Here is a 25,173-nt window from a genome sequence, read left to right as displayed (position 1 = left end):
GAGATTATTTCCAGTGTAGAAAGTATAAAAATTCCCACACATACAAAAATGCAAAACTTTGAATTTTATAACTTTATTATCGTAACATTACATTGTCACGTCATCCTTGTTGTTTTATTATTTATTTATTTATTTTTATATTATGACTTTATTAATGTAGCATTCCACTTTTTCTCATATTAGGCCTTTATTCTCTTAACTTGTTTTGCTTAAAACTTTTTGTTTCGGACTTAGCATTACGACTTTTTTCTCATAATATTACGACTTCATTATTTTTCTTTTTCTATGACTTACCGGTCATTTTCATAGCATGACAACTTGTTTTACATAACTTTACAGCTTTATTCTTGTAATACATGCTGTTTCTTGTAACATTACGAGTTTGTTGTCATATCATTAGAAACTTTTTTGTTCAGTGAGGCCCTGGACACCTTCGTACTCTAATAGGTTTCTAGCATTGTTAAAGCACATCATTTTTCAAAGTGTTTGTGATGTTTTCTTTTTTTCTTTCCCCCATCAGCACGCTGAGCAGCGAGGTGGGCCCCGACTGCTACGAGCTGCAGGTGTGCGTCAAGGACTACTGCTTTGCCCGCGAGGACCGCACGGTGGGCATGGCCGTTCTGCAGTTGAAGGACGTGGCCTCCAAGGGCAGCGTGGCCTGCTGGCTGCCCCTGGGCAAGCGAATCCACATGGACGAGACGGGCCTGACCGTGCTGCGCATCCTATCGCAGCGCAACAACGACGACGTGGCCAAGGAGTTCGTCAAGCTCAAGTCGGACCAGCGCTCGGCTGAGGAAGGCCGCGGCTAAGTGGTCTTCCCACCCCCACCTTCAGTGCTGTAAATACATTCATTCCAATCGGGGTACGTTTATCATTATGGATGACGTCTGCCATCTTTGTGATCAAGTTGAATCATGGCGTTCACGAGGTGTGTCAGAACAGTTACAAGACTGGTGTCAAAAATTTTATACGGTGGTGCCTGTAGGGTGCTGTATGGTGGCAGTGAACTCAACTTTCGTTACAACAAACAGCAGTTTGGCAGATAGTGAACAGTTCTTTAAAAAAATAGACTTAGGCTGTTTAATGCCACTATTAGTTGACGTTTTCTGTTAAGAAAAGAAGAAGAGAATTACACGTGTATTTAAACAACCACATAACTTTGCCTTAAGGTCCGCTATCTTAATGCTAACGCATAAGGGGAAACGCCATAGACGAGCTAACTGATAGCATCTATGTATCCACTTTAAGCAATTTTAACGCAAACAGTGGAGCAGCACATGTAGACAGACAATATAACAATGCTTAAAGTCATATATTCTTCATCCACTGCAAAAAATGACTGATATTTTTGCACATTACCGTTTTTAATAGGGCTCAACTGATTAATCGGCTGGCCGATTTAATGGGCCAATATTACCCCTTTGCAACTGGGCAAAAGATTTTTGCAGATTTCAACATTAGACAAAAATAATGACAAAAAAACATTCTTAAAAAAAGTCAGCAAAAATAATTTGGCCAATTCTTACCAATTTTTCTTTGTTTTAGTTAAACAAATACTAAAGAACAAAGGACTGTAAAACAATCAAATGTTCTGCCTGTAATTCATATCTTTATTGTTGTATGCATTAAGGGACCAAAAAAAGTTTGATTCATTACATTTATCTTTAACTAATCAGACACATAATCGGTTATTGGAATTTTACTCTGCGATATATCAGAATCGGCGTCAGCCTAAAAAAAATCCTTGTCGATCGGGCCCTAGTTATTACTATATGTTTTTATAAAATACAAATTAGTCTTTTTTTTTGTTTCCTTAGTAAAAAACATTTTTTGTTGGCTTTTTGGGGGAGGCTGGAACAAATGAATGGCATTTCCATTCATTTCAATGAGGAAGGAGTAATTGAGTTACGAGTGTTTTGAATTACTCGCATGGTCACGGAATGAATTAAACTGTATCTCAAGGCACCACTGTTTTTTTAAATTCAAAAGTTTTCCCCTTTGAAGCAATCCCTTTGGCCTCTCACACACTTTCCCGTCTCTGCCAAATCTTCACGCACTCCTGGAATGATTCTTCCGGGATCCTCTGCAGCACCGTCATCACGGCCGTCTTCATATTCGAAAAAAAATATTCATATTCGTCCGCTTGATGACCTCCTGAGTTTTTGAATGAGAGGGTGGGAACAAATGACAAAAAGCCAGGTCATATCAGTAGGGATGATGCTCCAGCACGGCGACGTTCTTCACGGCAAGGAACTGTCAGATGCTCAGGGCATTCTGAGTAGGCGCGTTGCCACGGTGAAGCAGCCGCGAGTCTTCCTGCCACAACTCTCGCCTCTTCTCGCGCACTCAGGATCTCTTTGTAAGACGTACCGGTTGATCGTCTGACCCACATTGAAGGGGGAAAACTCATAGTTTGGGATTGAAATCTATCTTCTGTGATACCAGTCCTGGAACTTTTCGAATACACCTCATGTATCACACGTGGCATTACACACGTCTCAATCGGCTTCACAGGGTTGTATTTTACTTTCGGAGGATAGTCGCGCAAATGTGTCGGCGAAAAGATAACAAAACATTCCAGAAGTGACAGGGAGGGTCCCAGGGAAGAAAAGTACACATTTATAAGTGCAACTATTTATTATCGTTTACGGTTTTCTTCCAGATTATATTTATACGAAAATAGTTATGAGTCTAATCAGAAATCATCCGTGAAGTGACAGTATATTTCGGGAGGATGTTCGATGGCGGAACAGAGCACACTGCCTGACACCTTCAATGCCTTCTGTCTCGTTCACCCGCCATCTTTGTGATAAGTGCACATAAGTGAGCGTGCATGAGTGTGCGAGTGAAACCAACACAAGCCAACATCTTAGTGCGATTTTCCTGTCATGTTTTACCCCCTCTTAGTTACTAGTGTAAACATTCCAGATGGAAGGTGCCAAGTCCCCCACGCCTAAACACGTCTATGTGGGTTGTTATAAGTCACCAAGCACAAGTCATTAGCGATCAGTTGTCGATCAAGTGGGACCTCTGCTAAAAGGGCTGAAGATCCCGACCGCGCACGGTCTGCATCTGACATGGAAGAAATAGATGACCTTGAGGGGGTGGCCTTCATTTTTCAGAGGCCATTTTAGTTCCCCAAGGGCAATACCAAAATTATGATGCAATGACCAAACTAACCTCTGAGGTTTTATTTGTTTGTAGAAAACGTGGAGGGTCGGCCACGTTGTCCACCCCTGTTCTCATCAGTAGAGCGTGTCAAACATGAAAAAAGTAGTTTGAAGGTTACACTTCTGCTATCTTCTTCCATATCTTTTTTTTTTTTAAATGCCAGAAAAGAAACGAGACTCGGCCAGCCACTGTTGTGACTCAATGCTAACGGCCCAACTGCTTGTTTCAAAGTTGTCGCAATATGGAGCAAAGAGTTGGCTTGTGCCACCTCCAGTTGTGTGACTAAGTGTGACAGCATCTTACTACACAAAAGCCTGAAAAAAAGCACCGTGAGAGAAGTGACAAATCGTGACGGTGTGCTACAAAAAAGCCTGAAAAAGAAGCACAGAGAGATGTGACAGTGACATACATGTGCTACACAAAACAAGCAAAAAAAGAAGCAGAGAAAGAAGTTTCGCAACAGCAGTGTATTACACAAAAGTCGGGAAAAGAAACCCAGCGTGAGAGAAGTGACAGTGTCACAGCAATATGATTCACAATAGCCTGAAAAAGAAGCACAGGGTGAGAGACGTGACAAATCACGGCAGTGTGCTACAAAAAAACATGAAGAAGAAGCACGGAGAGGTGTGACAGAGTGACATCTGTGTGCTACACAATAGCCTCACAGAGAAAAGTTTGGCAACAGCAGTGTACAACACAAAAGTCTGAAAAGGAAGTACAGAATTAGAGGCGACAGGGTGTCAGCAATATGCTTCACAAGAGCCTGAAAAAGAAGCACAGAGTGAGAGCAATGACAAATCATGTCAGTGTGCTACAAAAAAAAGCCTGAAAAAGAAGCACAGACGCACAGGGTGAGGAACATGGCAAATTGCAGCACAGGTTGAGAGATGACAAAGTGTGACAGTGTGCTACACAAAAGCAGAAAAAGAAGCACAGAGAGTGAAATATGTGTGCTACACAAAAAAGAAGCAGAGGGTAAAAAAATTGACTAATTACTGCAGTATGCAACAAAAATGCCTGAAAAAGAAGCATAGGGCGAGAGATCTGACAAAGTGTGGCAGCAGCTTGTTACACAAAAGCTAGAAATAGAAGCAGACAGAAGCATACGGATGTAGCTTCAGAAAAAGAAGCACAGACGGAGAGAAGGAGCAAAGCGCATCGGCAGTGCGATGGACAAAAGTCTGAAAAAAGAAGCAGTGACAGTCGGGACAGAGCATGACAGCAATGTGCTACACAAAACTGGGGAAAAAAAAGATTTCAGAAAGCATGATAGTAGTGTGCTGCATGATAGTCTGAAAAATAAGCACAGAGAGAAGTGAACTTTACAGTTGAATAGTGGTAAGATGTTGCGCAACACTGCAACATACGCAATGAGCTGCGAGTGTGGGTGCCGCAGTCTTGTTTCTTTATTGTCGCACATTGTTCAATGGAGCCGCCAAAGTCCAATGCAATTGAATTTGGTGCTTCTTTTTCAAATACAAATCTGGTCCTGCAATCTTAAAATCTTTAACAGTACTACAGGAAATTCTTGAGTAACATCGTAACATTTCTGTCACACAGGTGTAATAAATAAATGGGATTTATATAGCATCGTTCAATGGCATAACCCTCTTAACTGTATAATAAAAGCCAAATAAAAAGTGTTATCGTTCAGTGATAGTGTGGCAAATGCTAAAGGCTAGTCAGCTAACTTTTCAGCATACATTTGATTACTCTTTTAGTAATGTCGGCTTATTGAAGTCTGGTTGATAGGACTTTGAAGGTTCCACTGTCTTTAAATGTGGGAGACGTGTATTGACTGGATTGATTCCACGTACATGAAACCAAACATCCTCAACGGTTCTTGGCTGTCCATTAAAAAGAGACGTAATCATCACATAGTGGACATAGTTGTTGGGGTCACATAAGAGGGTGGATATATTTTTTTTTTTAATCTTATTTTGGCCTGTGACGAGCACTTCTAGTTTATTAGGCCCTCTCTTGTTTGATTGGAACTCTATGCATCAGATCTATAGAATCAAGTTTTTTCATTTTTGAAGCCGTCTCGTAATGTTTACATGGTGGATCGTTCTATTCTGATATCAGCACAAGTGTTGGATATATTGTAAAAAGAAAAAAAAATGTCTAATGTCAAGGGCCAAATGTTTGCTGCAGCGTAAGTGGAGACTGAATTCCTTTTTTATTTTGGAGATAATATGTTTGAAGGAGTGTTAAGGCCACACTGAGAAGAAGAAAAAAAAGTCTAAAAGGAGGTTTAGAAAAGTTATGAGAAAACAGACGTACACCTTTATTTTCATAAGATTTGCACTTTATCGTCACCAAATTACGTCTTTATCCACTTATTTCTACTTAATTCTCATATCGTGACTTTTTTTCATACCAAATTACAGTTTTACACCCTTAATGTTCTGTAATATTCTCAATAGGTTTATTCTTGCAATGTCTTTGTAATATGTAAAGTTTTTTCACCAAATCACGACAATCTCAGAAGAGTGACTTTTTGTCACCAAATTCCGACTTCTGGGAATAATTCAACTTTATTTAGATATAACTTTAATGGCAAATTCATACTTGATTAATTTTTTTCATATCAGTCTTTGTCATTGCCAAATTGACTATTTTTGTCATTTTTCCTTATTCCCGCAATATTAATTAATAATTTTTATATCATTTTGTTTATTTTATATAGTTTTTTTTATAATATCTTCATTTCGTTATGACTTCATTTTTGTAATATTTCAACTTTATTCTCATAATAATTCAATGTTAGTCTAACTTTTTAACATAACTTTATTCTCAAAATTGTACTTTACATAATAGTGCGAGATTTTTCCTTGCTAAATTAGGATTTTATTCTTTAATATTCTGACTTTATTGTGGTAGTACCACAATTCCCTGCCGCCCGCAGCGACGTCTTTCAGAGGCATGCAGAAGTTTCGGGACGGAAGCACAAACAAAAAAACAAAACAAACAAAAAAAAGCACAGAACCACGTGCATGTTTTCTGCCCCAAGTGCACGTTCATGAACTTCCACTGATGGTGCATGATAGGAACGCTGTAACAAAGAGATTTACATTTTTAAAAAGAAATGTGTTGTGCCAGCACGCGTAATAATTTGATGTTGTCTCCTTTATTTTGATATCTTCTTTTATATTTTTGAAATGTTTGTGAATATATAAATACGTATCACTGATGATAATGATGATGATGTGAAGTGTTGCAAAGTAGTCGCATGGGACATTTTTTTATACATAAAATGTTTATAATTTTTTTTATATTTATGTTACTGGGACAGTAGTCTCCTTGTGTTCTGCTTCCAATAAAAGATGCCAAATTTGAATTGCGTGGTGTCCGCTACATTTGACAGAAAACGTTCACACCCTGCGTAGAAAAGATATCTTGAGGGAGTCCGGGATGACCAACTTATCCGCACAGATGGCGGGCGGCGTCTCGTCGGGGAATATGACGGGAAACACGCGCTTAACCTCCAGGAGGAGCAGGCGAGGTTCAACTTCCACACGGTGTTTGAGGAGAGCCTGAAAGAGCCAAGATTGAGGAAGGACACGAAAGTTTCGGGTCACTGAGAAATGTCTGAGGGAGCTACTTCTTTTTAAAAATGGAGATAATATTGAATAATCAGAGATACAGTCTAGATGGATTGCAATTGCATAGAGTTGCCACAGGCAGCAAAACACAAAGCGGAGATGATTATAAAGCATCAACACCATGCTTCAAGCATGAACAAAATCATGAACCCGTGTTACATGAAGAAAGGTAGGAAATGAATCAGACATACAGTCTAGATCGAAATCGGCACCCCCGAAAGGGATTTGTTATTGCATATAGTTGCCATAGGATGGCAGCAAAACACTCAATTCGGAGATGACCATAAAGCATCAACACCATGCTTCTAGCAAGTACACAATCATGAACCCATGTTACATAAATGTATTCAGAAGTAAAATTATTCAACAAAAGCGAACCACCTTCACCTGAGGCTCATCAATATTATTAGCTAGCAATACTAGCCTAAATAACATGCTATCACAAACTGACATGATATCACAAATGAGAAAAAAATATGCTCACTAGCACTTTACACAAATGGTATTAAGTCATTAAACTCAAATTATGGCACATGCACACAAGAACAAATGTTAGGGAATACTGGCAAATTGTAACAGCAAAGTAAACTACACGGGCTATTAGTAGCTGCATCTGGAGAGAAGCAGAAACAGTTTAACTTTTTGAAGGTGCACGAGGTGTATTCAAGGACCGTCAAAACAGGACATCTCAAACACAGACAAAACACTATCAATGAATTAACCCTGACAACAACACCAAGATTCCACAAGATGGCGCCGAAGTAATACTTTCATTGCTTTTGCCAGGGCACAAAAACAGCAAATAGCCAGGATTTTCAGCTTTTTCAGTGTTGTCGGTTGCAAAGAAAAATCTGTGAATGTCGCAAATATTGGAGTTTTCACTGTATATACAATGGTGCGTTTTCATGGAAATCATGAAATGGTCTGGGTGATGTGACCATGTGCAAGTGGTGCAAGCGTTACCTGGACCAAGCGGATGAAATTGAGCGAGACTCTTTCCTCGACGTCACCGTGAGGCGTGTAGTTGCTGAGAAGCTTCACAATCTGCTCAACAACAGCAGTTACTTCATATCTTGTCCACGTTTTTTTTAATGTAGATATTTCTATTAAGCCTGATTTCCACCAAGTATTACTGTTAAGCTCAGCTTTCTTTAGAACCACCATGGTTTCAGATTGCAGTTGTGTTGATGAGGGTGGAAAAATATTAATAGCTGCCTAATTGCTTAAAAGCTTAATTTTTCTGCCATGTATTTCAGTTATCAGGTTTTTTTTTTTTTTTTTTGTCAGACGTTTTGAAGGATACCGGTACCCAAATAATTGCACCAATTTTACCCTAATGCTGGGGTAGCAACTGATGGTGGAGCAGATTTGACAAGCTCAACTGAAGTTAAGTGCTTGGTGGAAACGTGTCTTTAGTGTTGGCCAAAAGGTCAGGGGTCACCTGCTGGCTGCTGAGGGAGGTGCATGCGCGCACAATGGCCTGCGCGTCCACGTCAGTATTCTTCCCGACCTGCAGCAGCTGAGCCGCCTGAATGAGAGGCGACAGCGAGGACACAGCGCCCTCTGTCTCCAGACCTCGGCTACGCAGCCACTCCTCCAGCTGACTCACGTTGAGGCTGACAAATACACAACGATAAGTGTAATAATGCAATAGAGTTCAAGTGAAACGAGGAAACCCATTTTAAACTTCTTTTTTTTTTTTTTTTTAAATCACAACACAAGTATTGGTTATTATCAAAAAAAATGTAAATTTAAAAAAAGGTCACGAAAATACAGTAATCTAAAAAGAAATCTGGCACCCAAAATGTAATTTAACTTCATCTTCTAAAATGTAAAAAAAAAAATAATAAAAAATAATAATAATAGAATTATTTGTATTATTATTAATAATATGTTTTTGGTGTTGAGGTGTATTCTACCATCTTAGTTGATGAAAATTTGAAACTGCATATATTCTGTAAATGTATGTCTATTGTTAATTGAGTGTTTTTTTCTTTTTCGTACCGTATGTCTATTCCCCGGCTGCAGCAGCACACGTCTTTCCTGAGCAGCAGGCTGTTGAGAGCGGAGGTGGACATAAAATAGGTGAGCTGGTGGAAGGCGTGCTCCATCAGCGAGGCGTGCAAAGCCTGATGGGACATGGCGGCGTGAAGGGCCCCCAGCTCCCTCAGCACCCGGGCCACGGTGGGAGCGTCGGGCCCCGCCGCCGCCCCTGATCTCGCTCGCCTCCTGGAGCCCGCGGAAACGTCTTCGCCCTCCAACAGGGCGGCGGCTGAGGAGGAAGAGGAGGAGGTGAGATGAAGGTAGTTCGTGTAAAGCGGGTCTGCTGGCTTTTGGCGTCACCGATGAAGTTCTGCAGGCGTTTCTCAGTGATGGAGATGAGCTGCTGGTAGGCTTGGATGCGGAGCTCGCTCAGCGTGTGGATCAAATGACTTGGGTCAAAGGTCAGCGGTGGAAATTCCTCTGGAACATACGTCTGAAATATACATGCGTAATCCCTCAATTCTATGGAGGCATCGCTAGGGACATAATTTAGGATTACCTCTCGCTTATATTACAGAAATGTTCTCACACAAACTAATGATTTACTGAAATGCTCTCATACACACAGGTGAAACACTCTTATTACAACTAAAATGCTACAGTTTCTCTCTCTCACACACACACACACACACAACTGAATTTTTTCACTCATACACACTATTGATTGTTTTTTCCACAAACATGCGCTACTGGAGCGCCCTCACACAAAACTGAAATGAACACACTGCTGAAATGCTCTGAGACACACTACAGATTGTTTTTTTTTTTTTTTTTTTTGCTCATGTACACTCCTGAAACAGTCACACAAACTAATAAGAAACCGACTGAAACTTTTCTCTCATACAGACAACTGAAACAATCTCACACACACAACTGTAACGCTCTCACACAAATTACTCATAATATACTCAAATACACACAGTATTGTGTATGAGAGCATTTCAGTAGTGTGTATGAAAGTGTATGTGTATGAGAGCATTTCAGTGGTGTGTATGAGAGTGATTTAGTAGTATGTATAAAACCATTTCTTTTGTGTGTATGAGAGTGTTTCACTAGTGCAAGTGCCAGCCTTTCAGTAGTGTGTGACAGTGTTTCAGCAGTGCGAACGAGCGTTTCAGTAGTGTGTGTGAGAGGTAATCCTGAATTATATCCCTGACTTGCCCTCATAATGTTGAGCGCTAGCATGTTCATATTCCCCTCGTTACATGTGCTTCTCACCTGTTTGGAGTTGTGCTGAGTCAGCAGGTCGTGGAACAGACTGATGTTTTTCAGCCACAAAGCAGTCATTTCTAAATCACTGTTGTGTTTCTGCAAAGAAAAACAGTACAATATCATTACATTAATATCTCTCAAAGATGAGCATTTCTATATATTGGAGCTTGTGCTTGCGTGGGTTTTCTCCAGGTGGTCTGGCTTCTTCCATCCATCCATCCATTTTCTGAGCTGCTTCTCCTCACTAGGGTCACGGGCGTGCTGGAGCCTATCCCAGCTATCATCGGAGGCCGGGTACACCCTGAACTGGTTGCCAGCCAATCGCAGGGCACATACAAACAAACAACTATTCACACTCTCATTCACACCTATGGGCAATTTAGAGTCTTCAATTAACCTACCATGCATGTTTTTGGAAGATGGGAGGAAACCGGAGTGCCCGGAGAAAACCCACGCAGGAACGGGGTGAACATGCAAACTCCAAACAGGCGGGGCCGGGGATTGAACCTATTGAACCTAATGTCATTCCTCAGAACTGTGAGGCACACGCTTTAACCAGTCGTCCACCGTGCCGCCCTGGCTTCTTCCCACTTTTCCAAAAACATGCATGTTTGGTTCATTGTAGTCTCTAAATTGTCCACAAGTGTGAATGTGAGTGTGAGTAATTGTTTGTCGATATGTGCGATTGGCCGATGACCAGTCCAGGGTGTAACCCGCCTCTTGCCCAGAGTCAGCTGGGATAGACTCCAGCTCACCTCCGACCCTATTGAGGACAAGTGCTATAGAAAATGGATGCATGGATTGGATGAGGTATACCTAATGTTTTGTCCAGTGTGTCAATGCTCGACAAATCAGCTCAGATTACCTTCAGCGCCGTCTTCATAGCAGCGACAGTGGAGCGACACACCGACAAAGCACTGCTTTGATCCCCCCTGCTGTCCGCCTGCCGAACACACAGGAAGAGCACGCTGGCCGCCAGCCCGGGCGCAAGCAACACGCCCACATCTGCTCGCACATCTGGACCCAAAAAGAGAGAGAGAAAGCCGTGTCAATAGAACCAGGTTACATTAGTCGGGCAGTACCAGTGCACGTTCTGTACTGTAATTATGAGAGGCTTCTAGTTTAAAGAAATATATGTGTGGCAATATTTTCTATAATACTGTAATATATACTGAAACACCAAGAGTTGTCTTTTTAGTTGTATTCTTTATTCTTCAAGGTCTTCTGACTAACCTCAACATGGGTCGCCTCGTACAATTGTTTACAGTCACTTGGAACAAGGGATGACAAAAATAATCTTGGGTAATGAGCCACATGCTGCTTCACCAAGTCTATGGACAAATACATTATCATCTGATCATATGTAGCAGCCTGTTCTGGTCAATTTCCATTACAAATAAAGTGAACCCCCGCTTAATCGTGGTTTGTGATTCACAAGTTCCTCTATTCTCGTTTTTTTTTTTGCTGGTTCCTTGCAAGAATAAAACTAAAAATGACTTTTGATTTGTCGCAATGTTTATTACAGTAACACAACAGAAAGGTTCACCACTGATGAGATTCCTGATGAGTTTGCTCTCATCTCGTCTCCTGCATTCCAGCAGGCCGGCCACTGCGGGTGCTTTCTGCTGCGGTGAAGAAGGACTCTCGGCGGGAAACGCTGATGGGAAAACTGGAAAGGAGGAAAAAAAATATATCAGAAACATTTAGTGTTTTTTTTATAAGTGCAAACATCCAAAGAAGGATTTTTCACCTTGAGTGAGGAATCGCCGGAGTGTGACGGTGTTCCGAAGTTCCTTCAGTTCCTTCCTCAGCCTTGCACACTCCTGCTCACGGGCATCCAGAAGCTCCTTCACACACAAAAGCAGTGGCGTAGCATGGATTATAATATATAACCCTACAATAATCCTATGATCAGATCATGATGTCTTGATAATGTCTAGATTTGGTGAAGCAGCGTGTGGCTCATTATCTGCAGTAGTTTAAAAGTCAGTTGGGATAGGCTCCAGCTCGCCTGAATTAGAACAAGCGGTATAGAAAATGGATAGATTTTAAAAAGAAGAGGCTACCTGTTGATGAGAAGAGGAGCCCGAGCTAACTCGAACCAGCTGACACCTCAGCCTTTCCACTTCCTCCTCCCACTGACTGCGCTGACTTACCAACTGGCTCTCCAAAAATCTCCAAAGGACACAAAATAACCCTTCCACTTAGTCCTTGCACTATACGATCAGGAGCGGCGATGAATGAGTGCAGACTCACTTGTTGGCCACCCGTACTGCGTCGTAAGCGTGGGCCAGGTCTTCTCCTTCCAGCTTGACCGCGGCCTCTTTGGTCAAGCCCATCTTGTCCATCAGCTGCTCCTGCAAGCATGGAGCAATGCTGAGCGAAATAGAAAGTGGCGGTTCTAACAAGATGAACATTTTGTCAGAGTACAGTTTGAACGACGATGGAAGCGTGCCGCACAAGAAAACAAACTGGTCCCAAACCATTGGCGTTTCCAAACTCCACTCGGAGAATCTTCCCTCCACGGAGGGAGACGTCACGCTGACACGCCGCACCTCCTCTGGAGACGGGAAGGCAGACGGGAAGGGGGAGAGGGAGAGCGGGGTGAGGGATTGAGGTGAGGGGGACAGAGGCTCTGAGTTTAGCGTGGAATCGGATCTCCGGAGGCCCCTTGTGCCCTGCGTGGCGACATTAAGCACATTCGGTGACTGCTCAGCTTCAATAACAAAAAAATGATTTGAAGGAATGTGGAAGTATACATCTGCATTAGTTCTTGAATTAATAACACAGATTATTTTTTAACCATCAAATTTCTATAAAAAAAAAATTCAGTAAAACAATATTCACTTTAAAAATGTCAAAGTTCAGTGTTTAGTATTCAGCGTACTCAAATAAAAATTTGCTCCGATAGCTTTTGCCTGGCTTTTCCCTGGTGACCGGCAAGTGGCATTTTGATGTTGAATTTGTTACTTTCAATTTGCAGCTAAATGTTAAACTGAATGCTCGAAATAAAACTGACAATAAAGCTGAATCGGATACTAATTTTTTTATTATTTTAAAGTGCATATTGTACACTGAACCTTATGATTGTAAAAAGAAAAAGAAAAAAAAGGTGTCAGAAATTCAAATTCTGATGACCTACTTTCTTCAAGTCCATATTTTTTAAATGTTAAAATGTTTATCCTTTTATTATAGCCTATATATTCACATAGGGTAAATAATTCCTTTATTTTCAATAGTGGGAATAAATATATTTTATTTACAACAAAAGTTTAATAATATACTTTCACATTTGTATGCCATTTTATGTTTTTGTGTTTCATTTAAAAATATTTTCATGCAAAATACTATCACTGTTAATTTGTGTTTCAGCATTTATGCAATAATAAGTATATTAAAATACAATTAATTTATTTTGTCATATTTTATCATTTTAAAAGTATACATATTTACATTTTATTGATTAAATAATATCATAGTATACAGACAATTGCTTTCCTGTTTATTTTTCTCAATATCCACACATTACATAACCAATTATACTGTATATAACAAAACAAATAAAATGTCTTTCATTTTTATTTATAGATTTCTTATTTTATATACGTCTAGGTTAAAATACATACAGTATGTGTAATTTCTTTACGTACAACACTATGTGTGGGAATGCTTTTCTCAGCAATCATATGAGAAAGAAATTGATGTATACAGTAATTGCGACAGATTTGGTGTTAAAGCTTGTCCCTCAGCTCACCCTGCAGATAATAAAAATGAGTGTGTGTGGCTTTTCAAGTAGTTTTTGTGCTGGTTGTGAACCTCAGTCAGCTGACTCATCTCCCTCAGGTTGTCATATCGTTGCTCCAGCCGGGTGAACTCCCGCAGCAGGCCCTGATGCTTCCTCCTCTCCTCGTCAAGCTCCGCCCTCAAAGCCACTGTGGCCTCAGTCACCGCTTGTTGCACAAGAGCTGCACGTGGACGACAAGTTGGAAAGTGTGAGAGAAAGAAGACAGCGCAGTCAAAGTTACAAGTTAAACCTTCTTGTTCTTGTTTCTGCTGGAGCAGGTATGCAGTGAGACGCTCCGTTTCACCACTGAGTGACGCCTTTTCTCTCTGCAGCGTCTCCACCTCCTATAAGAGTTATAAACACTTCAAAGTTATGCATAATTTCAGTCCAAAAACAAAATTACAATTACTTGTGTCAGCTGTTTGAGCTCCTGGGCAGCCTTCTCCTCTGCACGCCTCCGCTCTTGCTCCACCACCTGGCTCACGACGGAACAAGCAGGAGAAGGAGTGACCTGCTTGTGACGTGCTTCTAGTTTCTCCATTTTCGCCCTCAGGGAGGCCAGTTCAGCGCCGGCGACCTCTCGCTCGGCATGCAGGCTCTCTTTAAGGGCTGCGCAGTCTCTGGCCTGGACACATCGTTATTTTCAACATACAAGACATGTGAAAGTCATTAATTGCCATTCCTAACCCCAACTATACATCCCATCCATCCATTTTCTGAGCCGCTTGTCCTCACTAGGGTCAAGGGCATGCTGGAGCCCATTCCAGCTATCATCGGGCAGGAGGCGGGGTAAACCCTGAACTGGTTGCCAGCCACTCGCAGGGCACATACAAACAAACAATCATTCGCACCTACGGGCAATTTAGAGTTTTCAATTAACCTACCATGCATGTTTTTTGGGATGTGGGAGGAAACCGAAGTGCCCGACAAAAACCCACGCAGGCACGGGAGAACATGCAAACTCCACACATGCGGGGCCGGGGATTGAACCCCGGTCCTCAGAACTGTGAGGCTGACACTCTAACCAGTCGTCCACCGTGCCGCCTAACCCCAACTATGAACCCAATATTAACCTTACACCTATCCCAGACGCAAATACTAACCATAACCCAAACAGGCCCCTTGACACCAACCCTGGCATTACCCTAACCTAGTGCCCAACTACTAGCCCTTACCCCACCTTAACCTGAAGCTGTAGCTGGCAGTTTGACACTAGACCACAGCGCAATAGTTTTGGGACAGACATCAGTCATACAAAAAAAAAACAACGTTTGGTTGAACTCACTGCGATGACTATAGCCAAATATCTGTTCTCTTCTTAAAAATGACAGCTAAATGATTCTATTATGCAACTTCCTTTGTTCACACCACAATATGACGCACCTCCTGGTCTGCTCTCATCTGCAGCTGCATCAGTTTGACCTCCATGCCTTTGTTGAGCTCTCGGTACCTCTCCACTGAGCGGGCTTCAGTCTTGAGCTTCAGCAGCTCCTTTCTGGCCGCCTTACGACGTACGCAACACTGTGCGAACACCACGGCTGCTCGGAACCTCGTGAAGGTCGTCCTCGCCAACCACCCTCGCACTATTGCCTGGAGCAGCGTGGCGGCTCGCTCGGCCACCAGCTGAGCAAAAACAACATGTTTTCCGATTAGAGCACTCCATCTTCGCGTTTGAACCAGGAAGTCAAAGGATTACAGCACACTAACCAGTCGGTACTGATGACGGGTCAGCGTGCCTCTGACATAGGCCTGGATGGTGACTGCAGCTTGTCGGACCAGGAGGAATATGTGTCTGTCCACCAGCATGCGGTACGTCTTCTGGATTACCAAAGCAGCCCTGGCGTAGCGTAGGGTCTGAGCCAAACTGCAAGATGATGAAATTCAATCAAGAGTGCCCATGAGCTTTTGTTTTAGAAAAAAAAAATAAGGGTCACGGGTGAGTTGGAGCACAGGAATCTGAACCTCTAAACGATGAGGCAGAACTGCAAATGAGTAGACTACCGTGCTGCCTCTTAGAAAAAAAGACAAAAACAAAAAGCAATACGGGCTCACCGCCGAGCCAGAGTTCCTCGCCAGTATCTTTGTATGGTGACGGTAGCCTCGAGGGTTCTGCTGTAGTGAATCCGAGCCAGCCAACCTCTGACCCAACTCTGAAGGATCACGGCCGCCGCTCGCAGTCTCTCAGCTCTCAACCTCTCCAGAAGAGCCAACTGCCCGGCCCGGAAAAAGACTTTGGTCTTTCCGAAGGCATACTGGTCCGGGTCAGGGATGAGCTGAGGCAAGGTCTGCCGGCATGCGAGCCCAGCCTCCTCCCAGCGCTGGGACCCTCGAAGCAGAACGCGATACCTGAAGAAGAACTCCTCATACGTCCATCTGGGGAAGTAATACAAAGGTTTTACTAACACTTTGTAACATGGAAACTCCAAAGTTGAAGGCTGCAAAAGTGGTACAATTTGGATACATTTTAGCAATTTGTTAATAAACAAAATGTGAGCAAAAACAAGATTGCGGCAAAAACAACTATCCAGAAAAAAGTCATCATTGCCAAGACACACAGTAAATGCCCCAGATTGTATTGCAACCATCCATCCATCCATCCATTTTCTGAGCCGCTTCTCCTCACTAGGGTCGCGGGAGTGCTGGAGCCTATCCCAGCTATCATCGGACAGGAGGCGGGGTACACCCTGAACTGGTTGCCAGCCAATCGCAGGGCACATACAAACAAACAACCATTCGCACTCACAGTCACACCTACGGGCAATTTAGAGTCTCCAATTAATGCATGTTTTTGGGATGTGGGAGGAAACCGGAGTGCCCGGAGAAAACCCACGCAGGCACGGGGAGAACATGCAAACTCCACACAGGCGGGACCGGGGATTGAACCCCGCTCCTCAGAACTGTGAGGCTGACGCTCTAACCAGTCGGCCACCGTGCCGCCGTATTGCAACCATAAAACTTTAAATCAATCTGATGCAAAATGACAAAAAGTGGAGAAGGCCCACTCTAGTTCTAAGGGGCTTATTTGTTTTAGCAAAGGACGAAGAACTGATTACCTGGATGGAAAACCGGCTGCACTGATTCGGATGGTCTCCAGCACTCCGCATGCCCTCAGCTGCTGCACAGTCCTCTTCGGGTCGAACCTAACAAGAAAACAGTGTTCAGTTTTGAGGAAAGCCTTCAATGATGACTTTGAATTAAAGACTCACATAAAGGGCTCCTTGAGGTCGTTGGGTTTGATACAGCGTACGTAGTGAGGCGTGGTGCTGTTCAGAGTGTCCATCAGCATCTGCAAAGACTGACGGAACTGAAAAAAGGGACATTTGGTGAAAAAGACAAAGGTCTCGGGACACTGAAGCAGGGAGTGGAAGAAGTGTGTTAAATATATTATAGAAGTTATCATTTATTTGCTTAGCTTGCATTAGTATGATGGACAATTTTAGATGTTTCGCCTTCAAAAAGAAGACTCAGCATCATCCATGGAAGGACGCTTGGACCAAGGACGTGATCGGATGTGGTCGGGTCGGGACAGGTGTTGATCCAATATTATGTGTTGTGTCTTATTGCTTAGAATACTATGTCTGGGGAAAAACCCTCTTATTATCAAATATTTTGTGTTGTGTCTTATTACTTAGAATAATATCAAATATTATGTGTTGTGTCTTATTGCTTAAAATACTATGTCTGGGAAAAAACCCTCTTATTATCAAATATTCTGTGTTGTGTCTTATTGCTTAGAACATTATGATTGTAAATCCCTCCTATTTCAAATAAATGCAGGAGCGAGGGGGGGGGATTGTTTAGAGCGTGTTGAGAGACTGTGATCTGAACAATCTCCCATACGCCCTCCTCATGAGAAAAAGTAACAAGCGTCTTCATTCCTTTTGTGTCTATTATAATGTTGGGTAAGATTAATCCAACATAAATTGGTCCTTCGAGCCGGATGTCAACACACCCGAAGATTCCAGTTGTGGAGCCGACATCCAGTTAAGAGACCGTGGCCACGGCATTTGAGACCCTTTCCGGGACTGGTCTTCGGACTTCTCAACTGGGATCTGGAGGTTGACGACAATCCAAGGATTGAAGACGACTTTGGTGAGTTAAATTTTAAAAAAATTTTTTAGGAAAAAGGAATAAAAGAGTGAATGAATTGCGCGACGAAGAAGTCTGCGGCAGAATAAACCTTGTGTAATACTAGTCCCTGGCAAGTTGATGGAGGACGGAATCCGATAAAATCCGTGGGGACGGCGGAGTCCTGTACGTACTTAAATTCCGTGTTTCTGTATTTCTGTATTTCTGTGTTTCTGTGTTTCCGTGTTTTCGTGTGTTTATAAAAACGTTATTAATATCGTGTGTATGTGTAAAAGTATGAATTTATAAGACAGGATTGTAAGTGACAACTGAGTTTGGAAGCAAAGGCAAGAATTCTCCGCCCCAATTAGGGTAGAAGCTTGAGAATTACCAAAACTCAGACATTAATTGTCACCCTGTCATTTTTGAATAAAGTCAGTATTTAGGTCACTCTAGGTGCAAATGAACTGACTTCCAAATTCACAAAAATGGGAAATAACAACAATAAACCGGATCCAAAAATAGGCCTAACATGTAAAGATTGGAAATATGTTCAACTCCAAAACCCTTCCAAAATAGAACATTTAAACACGTGGATAACCAAATACGGTTTTGCTGGCCAGCTAAATTCGCAAAAAATAGTGAAACTTCAAAACGAAATAAAGTGTCGACACAAAAATGATATATCACAAATACAAAAAGATGGATTTGACGACTTACTCTTCTGGTTAAACATGGCGTCAAAAAGAGAAAAAGGAAGGGAGAATAAGAAACACTTAACAAATGAACAAAAAGAGCAGGAAGGTAGACATAAAAATATGTTGTTTCAAAGACAGGAAGATGACGAGACAGGACCAATAATAAGAACAAGCGAGAAAAAGATAATTGAAGAAAGTTGTAAAAAAAGTAAGGAAACAAAAGCATCAGCACCATTGTACCCGGTTTTGCCACCTCATGAAAATCCTCCAACTCAAGAGGCACAAACACAACGAATTTTACGATCGGGAGGGGTACAAATGAATTGGTCTAGAAATTTGGGAGAAACATTTTCTCCCACTCCCAAAATAACAAATATAACCTCAGACGAGGGAGATATGGATTTATTTCCGATGATTGAAGTGGCAAATCCGAATGTACAACAAGATCGCAGAGAAACTCTTTTGGTCTATAGGACCTGGACAAATGAGGATGTGAAAAAGGCCGTAGCCGGCATCACACCTTACAAAGTAGACATTGTCCAGTTTGTTGAGGAAATAGAAAATCTTAGACAATCTTATCATTTAAATGGGACTGAGACTCAACAAGTTTGGATGACGGCAATGGGACCTGATTGGCATCTTTGCCGAGGGGATTGGGACCCAAAGCAACATGGTGTTATAATGCCACATGATGACAAAGAATTACAATATAGAGTTAGGGGTTTGATAGAGAGAACCACAGCCAGGTTCCGCAAAAGAGCAAATTACACGGAAATTAATAGGGTGAAACAAAAGGATGACGAACTTTTTGAAGAATATAGAGTTAGAATGACTGCTTGTTTTAAAGCAAACAGCGGCTTGAATGAGGATGCTAGTCCTCAGGGCCCTTACCAACAGCAGTTAAAAAATGCTTTACATGCGAATTCAAAAGAACACATTAACAGATGGGTAGATAAACATTGGATAAACCTAGCAACTGGCCCACTGGAGGAATATGTTAATCATGCCCTCCACGCAGAGAGAATGTTAGAGAAAAAGAAGAAAAAAAAAATTGATGCCTTCCTCGACGAAAGAGCAGAAATATACTATCAAGGCAGAGAAAGAGATAATTTTAGGGGACGCGGCAGAGGCCGTTGGAGAGTAAGAAATGATAGAAATCGAAATTATTGTGATAAGAACATCTGTTGGTGCTGTGGAAACAAAGGTCACATTGCGCGTGATTGTCCTAATAAAAATAAGAGAGAATACGGACAAACTACTGCATGACTAAGCCAGCCTGCTTCCCAACTCAACAAATCCTCCTGTGTAAAAATTACAGAGAATGAGGAGGTGGATTTCAATTTACAGGACATTCTGAGTTTGGACACTGAAAAACCTGAAATAACTTTATCAGTAAATGGTAAACAAATGACATTTCTTTGCGATACAGGGGCATGTAGGACTGCATGTCGGGAAAAGATTCCAGGTTCCAGATTATCGGGACATAAGGCACTAGTGAGATCTGCAAATGGACAAATTACTTTTGCCATGGAACTTGAGCCTGTGTGGATTAGAGACCCACAGGGAAAAACTTGTAGAATGCCCATTTTCGAGGTCCCGGAGTGCCCTGTGAATTTGTTGGGAAGAGATGGCTTATTCCAATTAGGACTTGTACTCATTCCATCATCAAATGGAAATATTGTAGTGAAACGAAAACATGAATTAAAGAGAGAGGACCTCTATTTAACACTGGAAAACAAAGAAAATACATTCTATTACACAATCGATATCACAAACAAACCACCGTTACACATGGGGAAGGCCCTAGTGTCTGCAGCCTTGCAGCTTATCACAGAATTTGAAGATAAAAAACAATGTGATCAGCTGCATATAATTCTGTGGTACAATAACACACAAGGGCCAGACCTCGAATATGAAAACAAGTTACGACATGCGACACCTAATGAGATTACTGTAGATTATCTATACTCAGATAATGAAGCAAAAGTCGCGGCAGGAATTATTTTACCAGACAAATTAAAGGAACTGTATAAAAATACAAGTGTCCCACATGTTTCGTTGTGCAAAGATTATGAGTCACAATGGAAACATATGGGAACATTAGTAAAACAAGGACAAGAGATAGATGATTGGCAGCAAATAGAAAACAAACTGGAATACAGTGCATCAACTGGTCTAATTAGAAAGGCGGTGTTTTGGACAATACAGGTTGATGAAGGGAAACACATGCAACCTGTTTGATTAGACCAAATGATTCTCACTGAAATTGATGAAGAAACATTGAAAAAAGTACCCAAAGAATTATGGTCCACGGGACCATTTGATATAGGCCTTATTAAAGGGGCTTTACCAGTACAAATTAAACCCAAAACAGAATATAGACCAGGGATTCGTCAATATCCGTTAAAACCAGATGCACATGAAGGAATCAAACCAGTAATTGAAGCACTAATTAAGGCAGGAGTTATAGTGGATTGTCCAGATTCACCATGTAACACACCCATTTTTCCAGTAAAAAAGGCCCCACCTTCAATTGGTTGGCGAATGGTGCAAGATTTACAGGCAGTAAATTCTGCAGTAATTCAGAGAGCAGCATGCGTACCAGATCCACACACATTGTTAAATTCATTGAAACCAAGCGCTAAAGTGTTTACAGTGGTAGACATAAGTAATGCTTTCTTTTCTATACCAGTAGAAAAGAAAAGTCAATTTTGGTTTGCATTCACATTTGAAGGGAAAAAATACACATTTACTAGATTGCCACAAGGTTACTGTGAAAGTCCAACCATTTATTCACAAATAATGAAAACAAGCATGTCTAAATTCACTCCCCCAGGAGGGAGCCAAATTTTACTTTATGTGGATGACGTGCTGCTGGCATCTCTAGATAAAGACACATGCATCAAAGATTCATTGGCCTTATTGCATCATCTAGCAGGAGAGGGACATAAAGTTAACAAAAATAAATTACAATGGTGTAAAAAACAAGTCAAATATCTAGGCCATAATTTAAGTGAAGGAGGAAGGACTATATTAGATGACAGAAAAGCTATAGTTTTAAAAGCCCCTAAACCACAGACAAAGAAACATATGATGTCATTTTTAGGTCTGACAAATTATTGTAGAGCATGGATTCCAAACTATGCAGAAATTGTTGCACCATTGTCAAAATTGATGTATGAAACAAACCTTAAAATGACATCACCTATTCAATGGAATACAGAGGCAGAAAAGGCCTTCTGTGACATTAAACAACATTTGGTGTCCAGCACTGCACTGGCCCTTCCAAATTATGATAAACCATTCATTCAAATGGTAGATTGTAAAAACTATTACATGACCTCCGTACTTACACAACAATACGGTGATAAGCTAAGACCAATAGCTTATTTTTCGACTAAATTAGACAACGTGACATGTGCATTACCTCATTGTGTCAGAGCAGTTGTGGCAGCTTCAATGGCAATAGAAAGCAGTTCCATAATAGTGTTATTTCATCCATTAACTCTTAAAGTGCCGCATACAGTGTCTGCTCTACTATTGCAAACCAATATGGCATTTTTATCACCTGCAAGGCATTTATCTTGCATGGCCATTTTGCTGTCACAACCACATTTGACTGTTGAGCGATGCACAACCTTAAATCCAGCAACACTAATACCATTGCCTGATGAAGGCACACAGCATGATTGTCAGGAATTGGCTGAACAAACTGCTAAATGTAGATGTGATTTGAAAGATCAACCATTAAGTAATGGACAGGTTCTATATGTAGATGGTTCTTCGAAAAAAGATGAACTAGGTAAGACAAAAACAGGATACGCGGTGGTAACTGATACCATTATACTAAAAGCTGAGTCACTACCATCACATTACTCTGCCCAAGCTGCTGAATTAGTAGCATTAACCGAAGCATGCAAACTAATGATAAATAAAGATGTTACAATCTATACTGATAGCCAATATGCTTATTCCACAGTTCATGTGTTTGCGCAATATTGGGATAACAGAGGAATGATTACGTCAACAGGGAAGCCAGTAACTCATGCTGAATTACTTAAACAATTATTACAGGCAGTGCAACATCCGCGAAAAGTGGCAATTTGTAAATGTGTTGCGCATACATCAGGCACAGACAAGGTTTCTAAAGGAAACGCATTCGCTGACAGAACCGCGAGAGAAGCAGCCTTTAAACCATTTTTAGGTTTAAAACAACAGATTGAACAACAAACATTAGATGACCAAACATTAAAAGATATGCAACAACAAAGTCCACAACAAGAACGCAATAATTGGGAAAAACAAGGTGCAAAACTACAAAATGAGATTTACATTAGCACAGAAGGGAAACAAATACTTCCAAAAAACCTATTTAAATGGGCTGCGATATTGAGCCATGGAATATCACATGTCTCAACTGGAGGGATGGTGGCACAGATAAATCGACACTTTACAACCTATGGTTTCAATTTATATTCAAAGAATTATTGTAGAGCATGCATGATCTGTGCACGACATAACCCGCAAGGGCAATTGCGACCTACTCGAGGTACATTCCCAGTGCCTACATACCCTTTTCAACGCATTCACATGGATTACATAGAATTAAGTCAAAGTGAAGGAAAGAAGTACTGCTTGGTTATCATAGATGCATTTTCTAAATGGATCGAATTATTCCCAACAAAATCACCTGATGCTCTGACGGTGGCAAAAGCACTATGTAAAGACATTATTCCAAGATATGGCATACCTGAAACCATTTACAGTGACAATGGGACTCATTTTGTAAACCAAATAATTAATAAAATAGGAACCATGTTCCACATCAATTTAAAAAACCATTGTGCTTACCACCCTCAGAGTGCAGGTCTAGTGGAAAGAATGAATGGGACAATAAAAAATAGACTGAAAAAATGTATGGAAGAGACAGGAAGGTCATGGACACAGTGTCTTGACCTCGTTAAAATGTACATCAACATTACAAGCACCACAGGTTTAACACCTTACGAAGCGTTGTTTGGAAGACCTTATAGACTTCCGTTATTTAAACAAAAATGGGAACTTGATGACGAAACAAACTTAGCTGATTACATGAGAAAGTTGTTAGAGAAACAAAATGTTTTAAAAGAATCTGCTAAAGGTAAATATGTTTCCCAGCAGGAAACCAAGTTGGTTGGACCGGGAGACTGGGTCCTAATTCGAAGCATCAAAAAGAAGCACTGGCATTCACCAAAGTGGGAAGGACCGTATCAAGTGTTATTGACAACACCAACAGCCCTAAAAATAGCAGAAAGAAATACGTGGGTTCATTTAACACACTGTAAAAGAGTCATTTCAGCTGAGTACTCAAATAAGGAAGGTGATCTAAAGTCTGATAACGGAGCGGGAGCAGATGTGTAGATTCTGAAAACGCTTGCTGGTCAGTGAAGAAAAAAGACACCAACCTGTTTAGTGAGAACTCAGCAGAATGGCACACCCACATTGGTTACGACATTTGATAAGTGGATACGTAGTAATTTCGGCTACTATGGTGTTGGTTTTGTTTTTGTGGTACATGGGACGTCCCACCCTAAATGATAGAACCCATTTTTTTGATGAAAAATCACCTACCAACTGGACCAATATGACAAACCCAATAATAACAAAAATTGGATCATTAACTCGTGTCAAAAGGGGTACAACTGATGATCAAGTTTGTGGGCATGGCCTCCAAACACGGCAAAAGGGTTTAATATTTTGTGCCCCCCAAAATCAAGCTGCTTTAATCATAATTCCATATGCGGCTCTCACAAATGACGCTCAAGAGAATGGGCAAAATTGGGGATATAGATATGACTGGTATGCAACTATAGGCTTTAAATGGGAAGACCTTATTGGTGAAACAGGTTATGATTGGTCCAGTTGGTCAAAAAGAACAGCAAAAGAACATAGAAAGAAATTTAATTTAAGCAAAACGGTCCATAAGTTTAATATTGAAATACGAATCAAATCAACCAATGTGTTTGACGGTGAGCTTGTGGGCATATACTGGCGGAAAAGATCCCCACTTCCAAGTATCATTGTGTTATGGGAACCATGTCGAACCAGAAATGCCATCAGAAACTTCAAATAAAGGTGGATACATTTTAACGATTAACGAAATAACTACTGATGATTGGTTTCTTGTTGTCACAGGAGTTTCAGGACAAAATAATAATTGGTTATTATTGGTGGAACAAGCAGCAAATGTAACGAGAAAAGATTGTGTAGTTTGCATGGGTCCCAGGCCTTTGTTGCGCATAGTTCCGGCACAAATATCACAAGATTGTATTATTCCATTAATGAACGCTACTGTACCAACAAAGAGGTGTAAATCATGGGATCCTATATATCCCGTAACAGAAGCAGATAAACACAAACCAATGTTTTCTACTTTAGTAGCACCAAATAATTTCACTTGTATAAACATGATTAATAAAGGAAAAAAATTAGGACCACTGAACGACACACAGTGTAAAGTAATCTTAAAAGTCAAACCAAATTTTGTGCCAATATCACGGAGCGACATCTGGTGGTGGTGCGGAGATGATAGACTGTTTGATAGATTACCTAA

The 25,173-nt window shown here is 41.1% G+C and overlaps 2 protein-coding genes and 1 long non-coding RNA gene across 4 annotated transcripts in view; 2 read left to right on the top strand and 1 right to left on the bottom strand.

Annotated features, from left to right (window-relative positions):
* unc13a (unc-13 homolog A (C. elegans)) overlaps positions 1 to 6,511 on the top strand; it is a 106,409-nt gene extending 99,898 nt beyond the window's left edge. The window contains exon 42 of the mRNA XM_061779944.1: positions 521 to 6,511. Coding sequence (XP_061635928.1) covers positions 521 to 809 — 289 coding nt within the window. The 3' untranslated portion in view covers positions 810 to 6,511. The remainder of the gene's footprint in view (positions 1 to 520) is intronic.
* Positions 5,790 to 25,173, bottom strand: part of si:dkey-110c1.10 (unconventional myosin-Vb) — a 28,753-nt gene continuing 9,369 nt past the window's right edge. The window contains exons 16-35 of one of the 2 annotated variants that reach the window (XM_061779939.1): positions 17,022 to 17,119; positions 16,869 to 16,955; positions 15,868 to 16,188; positions 15,523 to 15,679; positions 15,199 to 15,438; positions 14,225 to 14,440; positions 14,066 to 14,159; positions 13,848 to 13,996; positions 12,515 to 12,709; positions 12,288 to 12,388; positions 12,098 to 12,206; positions 11,782 to 11,878; positions 11,578 to 11,700; positions 10,897 to 11,048; positions 10,038 to 10,127; positions 9,120 to 9,252; positions 8,781 to 9,048; positions 8,218 to 8,392; positions 7,740 to 7,820; positions 5,790 to 6,707 (exon numbers count right to left, since the gene is read on the bottom strand). In XM_061779939.1, the coding sequence (XP_061635923.1) occupies positions 6,546 to 6,707; positions 7,740 to 7,820; positions 8,218 to 8,392; positions 8,781 to 9,048; positions 9,120 to 9,252; positions 10,038 to 10,127; positions 10,897 to 11,048; positions 11,578 to 11,700; positions 11,782 to 11,878; positions 12,098 to 12,206; positions 12,288 to 12,388; positions 12,515 to 12,709; positions 13,848 to 13,996; positions 14,066 to 14,159; positions 14,225 to 14,440; positions 15,199 to 15,438; positions 15,523 to 15,679; positions 15,868 to 16,188; positions 16,869 to 16,955; positions 17,022 to 17,119 (3,048 nt within the window). In that variant the 3' untranslated portion in view covers positions 5,790 to 6,545. Of the gene's footprint in view, positions 6,708 to 7,739; positions 7,821 to 8,217; positions 8,393 to 8,780; positions 9,049 to 9,119; positions 9,253 to 10,037; positions 10,128 to 10,896; positions 11,049 to 11,264; positions 11,363 to 11,577; positions 11,701 to 11,781; positions 11,879 to 12,097; positions 12,207 to 12,287; positions 12,389 to 12,514; positions 12,710 to 13,847; positions 13,997 to 14,065; positions 14,160 to 14,224; positions 14,441 to 15,198; positions 15,439 to 15,522; positions 15,680 to 15,867; positions 16,189 to 16,868; positions 16,956 to 17,021; positions 17,120 to 25,173 lie in introns of those variants that run through there. The other variant, XR_009789444.1, reaches the window with a different exon arrangement.
* Positions 17,214 to 23,999, top strand: LOC133481057 (uncharacterized). The gene is made up of 2 exons (XR_009789445.1): positions 17,214 to 17,907; positions 23,739 to 23,999. It is a non-coding gene; the product is annotated as an uncharacterized LOC133481057 (long non-coding RNA).

The sequence above is a fragment of the Phyllopteryx taeniolatus genome, chromosome 7 (assembly GCF_024500385.1).
Source record: "Phyllopteryx taeniolatus isolate TA_2022b chromosome 7, UOR_Ptae_1.2, whole genome shotgun sequence".
Classification (NCBI taxonomy): domain Eukaryota; kingdom Metazoa; phylum Chordata; class Actinopteri; order Syngnathiformes; family Syngnathidae; genus Phyllopteryx; species Phyllopteryx taeniolatus.
The sequence above is the reverse complement of the archived record's forward strand: the minus strand, read 5'-3'. Positions and strand labels throughout refer to the sequence as shown.